Source organism: Culex quinquefasciatus, chromosome 3, assembly GCF_015732765.1.
Source record: "Culex quinquefasciatus strain JHB chromosome 3, VPISU_Cqui_1.0_pri_paternal, whole genome shotgun sequence".
NCBI lineage: Eukaryota > Metazoa > Arthropoda > Insecta > Diptera > Culicidae > Culex > Culex quinquefasciatus.
Genome location: NC_051863.1, coordinates 130497852 through 130512211, shown reverse-complemented (window position 1 = coordinate 130512211; position 14360 = coordinate 130497852). Strand labels below are relative to the sequence as shown.

Sequence of the window (14360 nt, the reverse complement as noted above, 5' to 3'; positions counted from 1 at the left end):
ATATTTAATAAGTAAATGGCAATTTCATATAAAAATCAAAGTTTCAAACATTTTTGGGGCCTTCATTTAGCTTATATAAGATTAGAAAAACTCCTGGACATTAAAATATTAAGATAATAAAGCCGAAATTAAACAAAGTTACGTATAAGCCCAATTGAAAAAAATATTAATAACAATCTGTAAACAATTTTTTTATTTGAGTTGTCCAAAAACCCTCATAAGATTTTGAAATCATCATAAAGAAGAAGTCTTAAGCATTCAAATGAAACAAACAGAATGTTATTTTGTTTCCACCAAAAAAAGATACAAATATTTGAAAAAGGCTTATTTAAAAACGTAAAATTGCTAAAACTTTTGAACGAATCAAGATAGCGACTTCGTTCTTCCATCAAAAGACGCGTTTTTTAGTCCTCCAAATATGTTTCCAAGACACCAAAATTGCCAAAAATAATGCAAGAAGGTTATAGAATAAAAACACTTTTTTGCAGGTAAACCCTTGCACTTTTCATATAAAATGCTGTAGAATTAACAGATTAAGAGATAGAAATTTGGTGTCTTCAGCAAAGTTGTTCAGAATGGTTACCACTACATAACTGCCGAATAAAGTATGTCCCTATCTCATCAGGGTGCAGAGAATGATTTTGAAAAACTGACCACCCTAGTATCGTCATGACCAAGGGTCGTAGAATTTTGTACTGAACAAATGTTCCTTTGATACCAAAGCTTCAAAATGCTTCCCCGAAGCAGCAATATTTTTTTCCTACTAATTTCACTTCTCAGACCACTGTGATCTGGTTTTTTAAGCAAATTTGCAATCGAAAAGTACTTCACTTTTTTTTAGAAGAAAAGACCCTTTTTTCATTATAGCTACATTTCGGTATTTATTTTGGTTTTTTAGGTTTTTTGAGATTCAAACATTTTTTTTTGAAAAAAAAGAGCCAAATAAAAAACATCAAAAGCTGGGAAAATTTCCTTAATTTTTTTTTTGGAGCGTGGACAATCACCAAAAACACGCAGAGGTACCAACATTACAAAAAAAAGGTGCCATGACATGACAGCCATACTTGTTTTTCTAATGTTGGTACCACTACGCGATTTTGCCATTTCTGACGTGAACTTTTCGTAACGCCATCTTCGCTTAAAAACCTGGATACATTGAAGTAGTTGTCGTTTGAAAACGGATTATTTTATTTAAAAAGTGTAAGTTAGTTAAAATTGCAAATTCAATTTTTCTTTAGAAATTAATTTTAAGTAGTTTTTTAGTACAGATTTTTTTTTCGAAAAACCTACCCTAAACCTGTCCTCAGCACCAATTGGGTACTAAAGCCCTATGTAATTTTTTATGTACAACGGTAAAAAACACGATTAAAAACCATTTCTGATCACTTTTTTTCATTTTAACGCAAAAAAATTTTTTTTTCAAGACAACATTTTTTCGATGGATTAACTATGGTCCCCTTGGAAAGAGCTGTCAAGTAGGAGCTTTTCTGTCAAGAAGGACCGCGGGGTTAATTTTTCAAAATTGATTCAAAAATCCATTTTTAACTCTTTGTGGTCGTGCAATGGGTCATTGTACTCAGAAAAATAAGCTTTATCGCTGTAAACAATAATATCAGCAATCTAAGCTTCATTTTAGGACCCAATTGGAAACAATGTCGTTTTTCGATCGGCTCTTGTCCAATGGAGCACCCGCAGTCGAGCAGTTTTTGACAGTTCACTCCATAAGAAATACATTGTAGAAAAAAGCAAAAACTGCTCGAATGGAAATGCTCCATTGACAAATTATCAAATCCAAAAATACTTTGAATTGATATGATGCACGTCCTTTGAATGCTGTATTTGTATGTATTTTAAGTACCTACCCTGAATTATATTCAAAAATCGAAAATTTAAAAGAATGTTTTTTAGAAATTCGATTTACAGAAATTAAAAGTTAAATAGAAAAATCTTTTAAAAAATCCTTGTACATTTTTTTTCGAAAAGTCCTGATCATAACCTACAACTTTGCTGAAGAAACCAAATCGAACAAAAGATCCCTTCTCAAGATACAGAAGGCAAAATGTTACTCTCAGGGTTACAATCGAGCTGTCAAATCGGGGTCCAATCGAGTGACAAAACCCTGCAAGAACAAGGTTGGAAAGTTAGAATCTCTTTAAAATATTTTTGATCGAAAAACGAGGTCATACAAATGGACAAGTTTCATTCAAATAAAAAAATAATTTGAAAATTGCGATAGAAAATGCGAAATTCTATTTAAAAAATTTAAATAATGTGCCAAAAATGTGTATAATGCTCTTAAGTTCTTAAATTTTTAAGTGATAATTGGGTCCTAAAATGAAGCTTAGATTGCTGATTTTATTGTTTACAGCGATAAAGCTTTTTTTTTCTGAGTACAATGACCCTTTGTTCTAATCTAATCTAATCTAATCTAATCAGACCCTTGCGCAGCCAATCTTTCGAAGGGATCCTGGAGAGTGCCTTAGGTTAGATGACGCCTAGCACTCTTCTTGTCATTTATTAACATTTGTAGTGCGCCATTGCATCGGAATGCATTGAAACATCACAAGCGTTAAAGCGGCCAGGCCTACTGCGTAAAGCCGTATCGCAGAGATGACTCGTAATTGGGTTGAGTTTGAGCACTGAGTGTTCGAACAACAACACAATTCTGAATCGACAGGGGAGGAAGAAGCGTGGGGACACACCACCATACGCTCCGAGATTTTGGTTGTATTCGTTGGGAGCGCCATGCTAAGAAGGTTTGGTACTCCGGGACCCTCTGGGATGGGACATTGTATTTCCACGAATGCCCTGGACACTATTTGCCGTGGTTATAGCGCCACAACTCGCTCTCTGTAACAGTATTCCTGATTCCAGTCCACGCTCACCAAGTCGTTATGGCCTAGTGGTTAGCATTTTTGCTTACCAATCCAAAGGACGGGGGATCGAACCCCGCCTCGAGCGACTTTGATTTTTCGTTCATATTCATCATTTCAAATTTATGTGTTCTTAACTTTCTCGTTGGGAGCAGATGGGAATCGAACCCAGAATCATTCGCTTACAAAGCGAACACCGTAACCAGCCAGCCACGGCCGCTCCTTGAGTGCAATGACCCTTTGTTCAACCACAAAGAGTTTAAAATGGATTTTTAAATCAATTTTGAAAAATTAACCTCGCGATCCTTCTTGACAGAAAAGCTCCTACTTGACAGCTCGTTCCAAGGGGACCATAGTTGATCCATCGAAAAAATGTTGTCTTGTCAAAAAAAAATTGTTGCGTTAAAATGAAAAAAAGTGTTCAGAAATGGTTTTTAATCGTGTTTTTTACCGTTTTACATAAAAATTGACATAGGGCTTTAGTACGCAATTTCTAAATGTCTGGAGTTTTTTTTTCAATGGCCCGATAAACCAAATTTTCAGTTTTTGCTTTTTGGGTGTTTTTGAAACCGCCATGAGTCAGGGTATTGAAAAACACCCAAAAAGTTTATTGGACCTTTTCAAAATAAAAATCAGATGTCATTTAAAATTTGGGATGTGAAACCAAAAAGTATTCCCTTCTCTCTGGTGAAACAGTCATGGGTTTTCCTAAATTCACTTTCTTGGAATCATAAACGAACGAATGACCCAATTTCTGAGTCACATCAAAGCAAACACGAACACAAATATCAATTCGCAACACTTGCCTGCTGCGATGAACCAGAATCAAGTTCATTCTCCGGTTCTGTCTTCACACACGCCCAGACTGAATCAAATACACCGCATCTGACAGTTGTTGCGCTCGTGTCGTACGGAGAGTTAAGTCAGCTCTTCTCCGCGTATTCCTGGTGTGTGGGTATTTAGTACAATTCAGTCGATTAAAATGTGCGGCTCGGTCGTGTGATATATTGCTAAAGCAGTGCCGATTCGCCTTATTAAATATTAATTTAGGTAAGTTTACACGCCCCAAGTGTTCGCCCGGGTGTGACGGTTGAGTTTGAAGTTTGGCCTGTCCGATTAGGCTTTGTTGAAGTGAATCAAAGTAGGTTCAAGGGAAGAAAGTGCAGAAAAATATCATCGCCGCCGTCAAAGACGGCGGTGGATATTTTTAGAACTTGACAGGCAGTAGTGTCGTTTTGTTGTGTGCGTGTCATTCAACGCGGCTTAGCTTGATCGGGGTGCGCGTGTCTGTCTTGGTTTGCTAAAGTGTGTTTTTGTGTGCCAGTGTGTTTACGGTGAAGATCCCCGTGGGAGACAACGAAAGATCGAAATCAAAACAAACCGTTGAACTCAGCACATACGTGTGAGTAAGCAGGAACAAAAGGGGTGCAATGAACGCGTGTTTGTAAACAAACACGTTTTGTCACGATTGATGCAGAAATGTGATTAAAATATTTCTGTGATAGAAAAGAATATGGTTTATTGGAAATATGGTCTCACTGTTACAAATAATACTAAAGCAATCACAACTAAGGCTTAACAAAAAAAACCTTTCTTCGAATTAGCGTATCCAAATTCGCTAATTGGAACGACTGACAGCTGTTAAAAGCACGAAACCACGTGCTCGGAAATCGACGACCAAAGAGGTCGAAATGTAAACAATGTTACTAAAGTTTGACAACTCAGTTTTGACGTTTGAGTGCTTTTTAATTCGAATACAAAAGATCTTTTAAACATTAAACACATTCTGATGTTTAACCGCAACTATTATAAACTGGCAACACTGTCACGTGATAACAAACCACATGCCCACGTCGCCTATCGTTCTCCCCTTTGTCCCAGTCACGATTTCTTGTTTACATCACTGTTTACCTTCGTTCCCGGCTTTTCGCCGGTCTCGTCCATCGTGGTTCTGTTGTTTATCTCCTGCCGTGCACGCACATGCGCGTTTCACTGCGTTTCGCCGGTTTTGACAGCTGCCCAATGCTGCCAACCGCACCACAAAAAATACTCAAAGTGGAGTGCCGTGAATGTTTTCGTGCGTGAACTAGCTGCACGTCGGTGTCGTAAAGTGTCAAATCTCTGGCCAATTCCAAACAAATCGCGTAAAACAACAAATAAAAAAACATGCCTTCCAATCGGCTTCACCGGGTGTTTCTGTACAGCTTTGCCATCTGTCTGTTTGTCACGTTTGTGACCATCGCCGCCAAAGTGTTCCCGATTGCCAACCTGCCAACAAGTGAGTTCCCACCTTGTCCGTGGAAGTTTCTAGTTCTAGACTAATCGCGTCCGCGTTCCTTAGGCACGAATGTCATCATCATCGGCACATGTCTGGCCAACTTGATCAGTGTCGTGACCCTGATCCTTGGAATCATTCTGGTGAGAGCGGAGTTTGCCCAACTTTCAGATATGAAAACTATCAGAAAAAAAATCTCTTTCTAATCGCAGAAACGGCCGGACCTGGTGAAGGCCGTCAAAATATTCAGCTGGGTGCAGCTGGGAGCTATTTTCGTGCTGATCTGTCTGGCCTTGATTCTGCTGTACGTGGTGAAGGTGGACGTACAGCACTTTGACGAGAAAGTCACGCAAAAGCCGCCGGTGGTTGTGCAGGAGGAACCAGAACTAGACGACGAGTTTTAAGCGAAATGTTTTTGGTGCTGTTGCGCTCGGACAGTGCTGCCAGATTTGTTTATTATTTTGCGTACCGTGTAATCATCCCCGTTTTGTGGACCAAAGATTAATGTGTAAAAGTGATGTGTGTACTGTAAGACTTGTAGCAATAAATTTTTGATGTTTGTCGTACACTTCTGGGCTGATTTATTATATATCCACTTTCTTGATAAAATTTTTTTGCTTTTTACCCTTATTGATGCGATAAAGAACAATTTCCGAAATCTTATTTTACAAATAACTTTTCTTTATTTCAAACTGCCATTCTTTTCTAAACACGATAAGTCAAAAGTCGAAAGCACTGTTATTTTTACATATTTGTCAAAAGTAATGCTACTTCTTTCAAATTTAAAAAAGAAAATCATTAAAATTTTAATCTAAAGACAAATGCAATCAATTAGTTATTTACTAAAAGTAATTCATTGATTCAGCACGAAGTGTGCCATGAGAAATCAACACCAGGTGGCCTAAGTATTAGAGGATTAGCTAATTATGTTTAAAACAGATGCGACATAGCCTCGCTTCAAATTAGGGTTTGGTTTCCTTCAATATTGTATGCCAACGATGATTAATTTAAACATTTTCCGAAATTTAATATTCTTCACAAAAACTGGAATACCTCAGCTCAGAGTTGATGAAACTTCAAAGTTGCTTAGAAAAAAATCTTTGTCGGAATTTTTTTTACAAGATGCATGTATTCTTACAGATGAGCAAATTTTTGTTTTCAATACCGAGGGAAAAGATTAAAAAAAGTAAATTACAGACCATCATTTTATAGTATAGGCTATTTGAAATTTAAAGATATTCCATTTTTTCTAAGGAGAGTTGGTGAAATTGTTGTAAAAACTGACTTAAAAAAATGCCCATGGAACATGGTAAACGATTTTTCTGAAAGTTTTCATGCATGATAGAGTTGCTTCTAACATGATTATCTATAATTTGAGAACAGAGCACATTGATTTTTTCGACTTCGTGTTTTTGGGACACGCTAAGGTCGAACCAGCCTACCATTTTAAGATAATTAATTTTACAAAATAGGATTTTATTTAAAATCAACAATATATTGGATACGTTCCAAAATAAAAATTTTGTCCTTATGAAATTATAGTGTTGAATTAAACATATTGAAAATATTTTTATTTGAAATATCAGAAAATTTAACAAATTCATCTTTCAACAATCCAACTATCAATGTGTTGAAGCTTTTTGATTTTTTCAAAGGTTACTTTTGGGATATATTTTAATATTCTCGGAAATTTTTATCAGGCTTGTTCATTACTAACTTGTATAATAACTCACGTTATCAAAAAAAAAAAAAGAATAATCTTACTTGATTTAAAGATTGATACTTCTAAAATTAAGTCAAACAACTTTTCAACTTTCCGTGCTTTTAAAAAAAAATAATATTTTTTTAAGAAAAATTGGCAACACTGTCAAATTAATTTGGACAAATTTTTTCGTTTGTAATCTTGCAGACGTCCAAAAATGGTAATTTTCTTTTAGTGAAACATATTTTTTTAGAAGTCATAATCAGCTATATCTTCAACATTGCCGAATATACAAAATCGATCAGAAATTCCGCTCTCAAGATACAGATTTTTGAATACCGTCACCAGGGGTGACATTGGGTTATACAAAATGCTAAAATTTATAAGACCCAATCTTACCCTCCGAACTCAAAGTCACCCCTGAAGACATCAGCTGCCAACATCCTATGGAGACTTGTATGAAGAAACTTTTTAATTAACAATAAAATAAATAAAAAATATATACGGGTCATTCCAGGTCAACTGAGTACACTTTTGGATTCGACCTTCACCAATTGGGACCAAACTTAGAGGGAACGTTCATCTATTGATAGTTAACAGAAGTCCCAAGTTTGGTGCTGATTGGACCATCCCTCTATTTTTGGCACCGCCCTCTTTTTTAAGGATTTTCTAAACAATTTTTTTTTCTTTTAATCATAAATTTGTAACTATTTGAGCAAAAGACTTTCTAGAGGTTGTATTTTATAGAAAATTGTCCAAGGAATTCGATAAAAATCCAAATTTTAACCCTTAAGTGCCCCCGTATGTTATATTTAACGTTTAAAGTATAAAAATTCAGATTTGACAATTTTTTTTTATTTAATTTTTTTTCATTTTATCACCATTGCATTCCCCGGACAATTTTACATAATAATCCATGTAAACCTCAAACTAAAATAAACTATTGGCGAGATACAGCGATTTTACTGAAAAAAGTTTGATTTTGCTCAGCACTTGGAAGTACATGGTGTACCAAGTGGTGTACTTTTCAACAAAAAGGGATGAATCCCGCATAGTTCAGTTTTTATATGTGAGAAACTTATTTCGGATTTTAATTCATAGGACAGAGTGCTGTGCAAAGTCAAACTTTTTTTTCAGTAAAATCGCTGTTTCTCGTCAATAGTTTATTTTAGTTTGAGATTTACATTGATTATTCTGTAAAATTGTGCGAGGAATACGAAATTGTCCGGGGAATGATAAAATAAAACAAATAAAAATATAAGGAATTGAGCAAAACTGAAATTTAATACTTATAATGTTAAAATAAAATATTAGTGGGCATAATATTGAATTTTGGCCCTTTTAAAATGTTAGTCTTGATTTGAAAATTTTGAAAATAATGTTTTCGAAAAGATCGGAAAATTTCACAAATGTTTCACATATCAACATTGAAAATCGGACCATTAGTTGCTGAGATATCGACATTAAAAAATGGTGGGCTGTTTGGGTGAGACTTAGAAAACATCAATTTTCCTGTTTTTAAACCTTTGCATTGCAATATCCCATTGACTAAAGGTTGTATCAACAAAGTCCGAAGAAGCAAAATATAGAGAATTTTCTCAGCTTTTCAAAAAAAAAATTTCCAAAAGTGTGCAAACATGTGCACTAATTTAAAAAAATGAAAAACTGCGACTATTTTCAAAAAAGTCACCTAAATATGGATTTAACTTGAAAACGGTGCACTTTATCAAAATTTTACTAAAGTACTTTTTGATTGCAAATTTGATTTTACATTGAAATATGAAGTTGAAAAAAAAAATCGCGACCAATATTTCGATCTTTTGAAAAAATCAGTATTGATTAAAAAATTCATAACTGGGTCAATAATTTTTAACACAACCTGGAAATTTCTGAAAAGTTGGCATTTTATGTCTTCTAAAACATATCAAAAAATAAAAAAAATAAAATTGTGTTTTTTTTTGCAAATCAAATTTTAGTGATAAAAAGTTAAATAAAAAAATCAGCATTTTTTACCGTGTATCATTTTTTTTCCAGTGTAGTCCGTATCCATACCTACAACTTTGCCGAAGACACCAAATCGATTAAAAAATTCCTTCAAAAGATACAGATTTTTGAATATTCATACATCATTTTTGTATGGACAGCTGCGAAATTTGTATGGAAAATTATATGGACAAACTAATGATGCAAAATGGCTTCTTTGGGCATACCGAAGGCACCAAAAAAGTTTCAGTCGGATTAAAAAATACAAAAATTAAAATTGAAGAAAAAAAAATGAGTTCTGCAAGGAATCGCGTCGCAACAAGTCCAGCTTTTTCGCTGGCTCTGCTGTGTTTTCGTTCTTGAGTCGAGTCGCATGTGTTTTTCGCGTTTCGTTTTCGTCGTTCGTAGTCGGTGCGTTATTCGGATGAGTGCGTGTGCGTGTATGTGAAGGTGCTGGCTCTGGTTGTCACGATGACAGCTGACCCAGTCCATTTTGCGGTGACCTGTTTGTTTGTCGATTCTATTTTATTGACGCGGCATTTATTTCTTTTCTATATAGTTAGAATGTAAAGTTCGAAAATCGCAATCGTCTTTCTCGTTAGTCATGTTTTTGATACACGTCATAGTCGGGTTTCATTGCTCTATGATTTGCAATTGTTTCATGATACGATTCGTTCTAATTTGCGTTAGCAAAATATAAATTATATTCGATCATTTGTTTCCCGCGAAATTATCTTTTACCATATTAGCTCGTACAGCACGGTGACAAATCTGGTTTCAACGCGATTGTTCAAGCCCTTCAGATAACATCATAACTTATCAGTCATCAGTAATTGGTATAAAAATTTTAAAGTATAAATAGTCTAAGGTCAACTCTACGTAAATATGTTACGCTGAGTATAATATTTCACCTTTTAATTACACATAACTTTGATTCTATCTTTCCGCAGCCGGCTGTCTAAGATTGAATCTTTTATGCTAAACTCAACACCAAATAACCGGGAATAGTCTCATCCGCATCATCCGATTGTTTGCCTTGAGAATACATAATACATCACCCTATTAAACAAAATTCATTGATTATTGGGCCACATCATCATCCTCTATGATGAATCCTGGCCATTACCCTTTCCCACTAACAAAATCCCAAGTAGAAGTAGTTTTCCGGCACACGCGGGGGTGTGGATATCGTATAGAACCCATTCTTGGTAGCAGCCTGTGCTAACTAACATTCCCGTCCCATTCCCTCGAGATCTACAAACTGACATGGTGGGCGCCGTTGGTGGCCAACGACTGTTTCCTATTGGCAACGGCTCTAGTTTTGATGATCGTGATGTTTTATCTTTTCAGCGCATTCATGCATGCTGTTGATAAGGGAAATATCATCATCGTTGAAGCGTATGACCGGTTGTGCTGATAGAATATTATGGTCCTGTTCAGCAACGGAGAAGGACAACCATGGGTGGTCTCTCATGCTCATGCTCATGCTCATGCTCATGCTCATGCTCATGCTCAAAAATTAAAATTGAAGAAAAAGACCGATTTCGTAGAGAATTGCTCATCAGCCAAAAACTCGGAATTTCTGTTAATTATCGATAGATGAACGTTCCCTCCAAGTTTAGTCCAAATCGGTGAAGGTCGAGCCCAAAAGTGTACCCAGTTGACATGGAATGGCCCTTATGCAAAATGGCTTATTTGGACATAGAAAAAGTACAAATAAAATTGATTCAAAAAAAAAAACAAAAAAGACACCAATAAATACAAAATAGGAATCAATTTTCGAAAATATGTATCTTGAACTTGACCAAAAAAAATCAGTTTTAAAAAAAAATCTACATCAAATTCGATTTCAGCGACACAATTTTGGTATAATTTGAATAGTTGATTGCCTTTTAAATTACAAAAAGCTTTTTTTTTCTTTTTGATACAGTCCAGACGCGTTTATCTAAAGCCTAGATTATCCGAAGTTTCGGTTAAACGAAAATCTAAACCACTTCAGAGCATGTTTGGGGTCATATTCAAGCTCAACAATAAAAAAACGACCGAGAAAAATTATTTTTTCCGTGATTCAATTATCCGGAGTGATTTTTTTCGAGGCCTTCGGATAATCGAGTCTGGACTGTATTTAATAACCGTCATTTTGGCCACAGTCCAGATGCGATTATCTGAAGCCTCGATTTTTCGAATGGATTTTTTTGCACGTTTTGTTTTCATTTCACTAATGTCTCATTCACTTTCGAACCTAAAACAATATCTCATCTATCGATCATATCACAAGCTTTTGAACTCACTTTTGCTAATAATTCAATTACCAGCCAACCTGTATTCTCTTGTTCTAGCATCCATCCACTTCCTACTCTAGACAAAATGTTCCGTTACCACACTCCTCAATTCGGCTCCTGCGCGATGGAAATCCACAAAACTTTGTGCTATTTCTTCGCGGGGATCAACATCTTTCTGGCGCTTGACTTGCTGACCGAGTACTTGGATGACATCTTTGCGATTTTTGAAGATCGAACTCTGGCCAACCTGGACCAGGACGAAGCCGTTGAACATAGTGGTGAGATTGCAGGGTCTTCTGGGTTGAACAAGTTGGTATAAGGTTTGCCCTTTTTTTGCAGTTGTTCTAGCAGCTTTTGGGTTTGTGGTGGGACCTGCCTTGGCCAACATAGTTTTGGCGATTCTGCTGATTGTAGGCGTTTATCAGGTAGGATCTTGAAGTTGTTGAAGGGGATCTTGTAATACATGAACATGCTTGCAGCGTCGTCCAATGTACGTGCGGATCTTCCGAAGCTTCATCTTCTTCCAAATGGTGGTGGTTTGCATACTTTCGGTCTTCTCGTACAAAGTCATTCTGGAGCACGAAAGTAGCTACATCATCATGCTTCTGGTTTTGGCAATCACGATTGGTAAATTTGTAGAAAATTGTTCGACAGGTTTTTTTTATCTACAACTTGATCTTTCCAGCACTCTTTGGAGCCGAAGCCTGGATAGCTGGCGACTACTACAAACTGCTGATGGAGGAGATTCGTCACGAAAATCTGCAGACAATAGGATACTTGTGATCTGTGTAGTTGTGAATAACCGATCGTTACCTAAATAAATAGTTTTACTACATATTCGTCATTTATTTGCACTTTTCATTCAGTTCCCGCACCAATTGGCTTCTAACCCCGTACTAAATCAGCTAGAATTTAAAAACAAAACTTAACCCCCTGCCCTTCACCACAACTGATCAGCGCTATTTGCAGGGGCTCACCTCACGCACCTCCCCTAAGCCACCGGCGCCATGTTATCCCACAAGATCTACAAGCTGCTGTGCTACCTGGCGGCCATCGCGAACATCGCACTCGTACTGGAAATCATCGTGAACGTGGCCCTTCCGGCGCGCTCTCGAGGTACGTGAAGTTAGCCCATTTGTTAGTTGGTCGTCAAACGGATTTCGTTGCCCTCCTCCACAGTAGCCACCGACCTGCTGATCTCGCCATGCATGGCCAACATCGTGCTGGCGGTGCTGCTCATCATGGGCGTGGCCAAGCGGATGCCGTCCTTTATTAGGGTGTTCCTGATCTTTATGTACGTGCAGATTGTGTTCCTTCTGCTGGTGGCCGTCTACACGTACCGACTGGTGGTCCACGGAAGGCACGAGCTGAGGATGGCCGCCCACGGTGCTTGCATGCTGATAGGTTAGGGATTTTGAGGTTGTTCGGAAGTGTTGCCAACTAAAATGTTTTGTTTTTGACAGCTCTCTTTGGACTGGAAGCGATGATCGCCTCTGGTGGACTGAAGGCGGTTCTTTCGGAGTATACTCCGCTGCAGGAGGGAACGGTCATGTTCCAGCCACTTGTTTGAGTTTTTTAACAGTGCCATTTTATATAACCATGCCAAAAATATATGTTTAGAGTGAAAAATCATCCTTTGCTGTGTTTTACTAAACATCTCATCCAAATTCACTCGACTACACCTTCGAAATAACTCTCTTCCTCAGATGGACCCAACGCCCAACCTCAACAGCCATGATTTCCGGTAGAAACTACAAAATCCTAACCTACATCTTCGGATGCATTCACATTTTCTTCATTCTGGTCATCCTGAGCCAGGCCGCGGTTCCCATCGTAACCGACTGTGAGTGAAGTTAGCCCGTGTCCGTAGAGCCATGATTTTGAGCACTCTCTCGTTCCACAGGGATCGCGGCCGTCTCGATCACTTCACCGTGTGCCTTAAACATCGTGTTCGCCCTGTTCTGGATGATCGGAACGGGTATGGTGAGTTAGCCCTTTCGCCACTTTGAAACTTTTAGAAGAGTAATTCAATTTGTTAAAATTCAGCACCGCCCTCTGATGATAAACATCTTCAAGTACTTCTCGTACGGCCAGATGACAGTGATAGCTGCGCTGACGGTGTGGTTCGTCGTGCAGTGCGTCCTAAACGGGGGCCAGTTCCATCTCTACCTCGTGATCTTCATCATGATGTCGTTGTTTGGTAATTCCAAGCAAAATTTTAGAAAAGAATGATTTTTCAACCTCATTTTTTCAAACAGTTCTGTCAGTGATGGAGGTTTTTGTTGCAACTGGTGCCCATCGCGCGGTGCTCGAGGATCTGGTGGGTGCCCGGATGCGAGCCGTCGAGATGACCGAGTGGAACGGTTGAGTGATGTTAGCCCTCGCACGGGCTAGTTTTAAGTGTCTTATACTCATGCGTAAAGTGCCCAAACGAAAAAATCTAAAAAGCTTTAAAGTGTTGTGCTTCCTCAAGTGTCGACGAATCTGTGGTTTAAATAAAATTTAGTTGTCAAGTGCTGTAACTTTCATTTTTTCTTTAAAATTATCACAAATTCCTTGAATTTATTTTTATTTATTTTATTTTTATTGCAACGGTAAGTATCAGACATACAAAGAACATGATTCACACTCTCGGAAGTGACCTAGCACAGAGGCAAAGTAATTAATTTGTCTCGCATTTTCCGCCCCCTCTGAGAAATCAACCATCGTGTCGCCGCCGCCGTTTGACGACCTTGAAGTTGTGGGAGTGCTGCCACGTGGTGGCCACGCAGCAGTCGTCTGGCGAACGCGAGATTTATTGCCGGGGCAATAAATTTCGATTTCATTAGCAGAAACACAAGGAAACTCGTAGAATTGGCGAAGCGGATGAACCCGAGCGGAAATAATGGGTTGAAACATATTGGACATATATTTTCCGCGGAATATGGTTTGTTGAGAGTAGACAACAAACGAACAAACAAACTATGAGAGCATTGTTACTCAAAAATCATGTAGAAAAACCTCATAAATTTGTTAGGAAATTTTACATGTGTATAATTTTAATTATCCTTTTCTTTATAACATAATATTTCGGAAATAGGTATTTTGCCTTCCTTACCTGAGGTAAGGCTATAATCCTGCAAGAAAAATGTTTTTTTTTCTTAAGAACTTCGAAGACCCATTTATAGTTGAATATTGACTCAGAATCGAAAACTGAACAAATGTTTGAGTGTGTGTAAGTATGTGACCAACAAACTAGCTCGTGT

The 14360-nt window shown here is 37.5% G+C and overlaps 2 protein-coding genes across 8 annotated transcripts; both read left to right on the top strand.

Annotated features, from left to right (window-relative positions):
* The first annotated feature begins 3750 nt into the window (after positions 1 to 3750).
* LOC6051030 lies at positions 3751 to 13637 on the top strand. Of its 7 annotated transcripts, none has more exons than XM_001867487.2 (5): positions 3751 to 3923; positions 12822 to 12958; positions 13019 to 13098; positions 13162 to 13315; positions 13374 to 13637. In XM_001867487.2, the coding sequence occupies exons 2-5, from the start codon at positions 12850 to 12852 to the stop codon at positions 13481 to 13483; spliced, it is 453 nt and encodes a 150-aa protein (XP_001867522.1). In that variant the 5' UTR covers positions 3751 to 3923; positions 12822 to 12849; the 3' UTR covers positions 13484 to 13637. The 7 variants fall into 7 exon arrangements, with proteins under 7 accessions (XP_001867522.1, XP_038119924.1, XP_038119923.1 ...); XM_038263996.1 differs by lacking the exons at positions 12822 to 12958; positions 13019 to 13098; positions 13162 to 13315; positions 13374 to 13637 and adding exons at positions 11196 to 11393; positions 11455 to 11540; positions 11595 to 11742; positions 11801 to 11959; XM_038263995.1 differs by lacking the exons at positions 12822 to 12958; positions 13019 to 13098; positions 13162 to 13315; positions 13374 to 13637 and adding exons at positions 11177 to 11393; positions 11455 to 11540; positions 11595 to 11742; positions 11801 to 11959.
* Positions 4378 to 5716, top strand: LOC119769990. The gene is made up of 3 exons (XM_038263999.1): positions 4378 to 5151; positions 5215 to 5291; positions 5361 to 5716. Exons 1-3 carry the CDS (start codon positions 5040 to 5042, stop codon positions 5550 to 5552), a joined length of 381 nt encoding a protein of 126 aa, XP_038119927.1. The 5' UTR covers positions 4378 to 5039; the 3' UTR covers positions 5553 to 5716.
* Positions 13638 to 14360: the final 723 nt, after the last annotated feature.

Excerpts from the sequence above, each read along its gene's own strand:
- LOC119769990 (XM_038263999.1), top strand. The coding sequence starts at position 5,040 with ATGCCTTCCAATCGGCTTCACCGGGTGTTTCTGTACAGCTTTGCCATC. Across the intron at positions 5,152-5,214 it reads GATTGCCAACCTGCCAACAA|GCACGAATGTCATCATCATC; the intron begins GTGAGTTCCCAC and ends CGCGTTCCTTAG. Across the intron at positions 5,292-5,360 it reads TGATCCTTGGAATCATTCTG|AAACGGCCGGACCTGGTGAA; the intron begins GTGAGAGCGGAG and ends TTCTAATCGCAG.
- LOC6051030 (XM_038263996.1), top strand. The coding sequence starts at position 11,201 with ATGTTCCGTTACCACACTCCTCAATTCGGCTCCTGCGCGATGGAAATC. Across the intron at positions 11,394-11,454 it reads CGAAGCCGTTGAACATAGTG|TTGTTCTAGCAGCTTTTGGG; the intron begins GTGAGATTGCAG and ends CTTTTTTTGCAG. Across the intron at positions 11,541-11,594 it reads TGATTGTAGGCGTTTATCAG|CGTCGTCCAATGTACGTGCG; the intron begins GTAGGATCTTGA and ends ACATGCTTGCAG.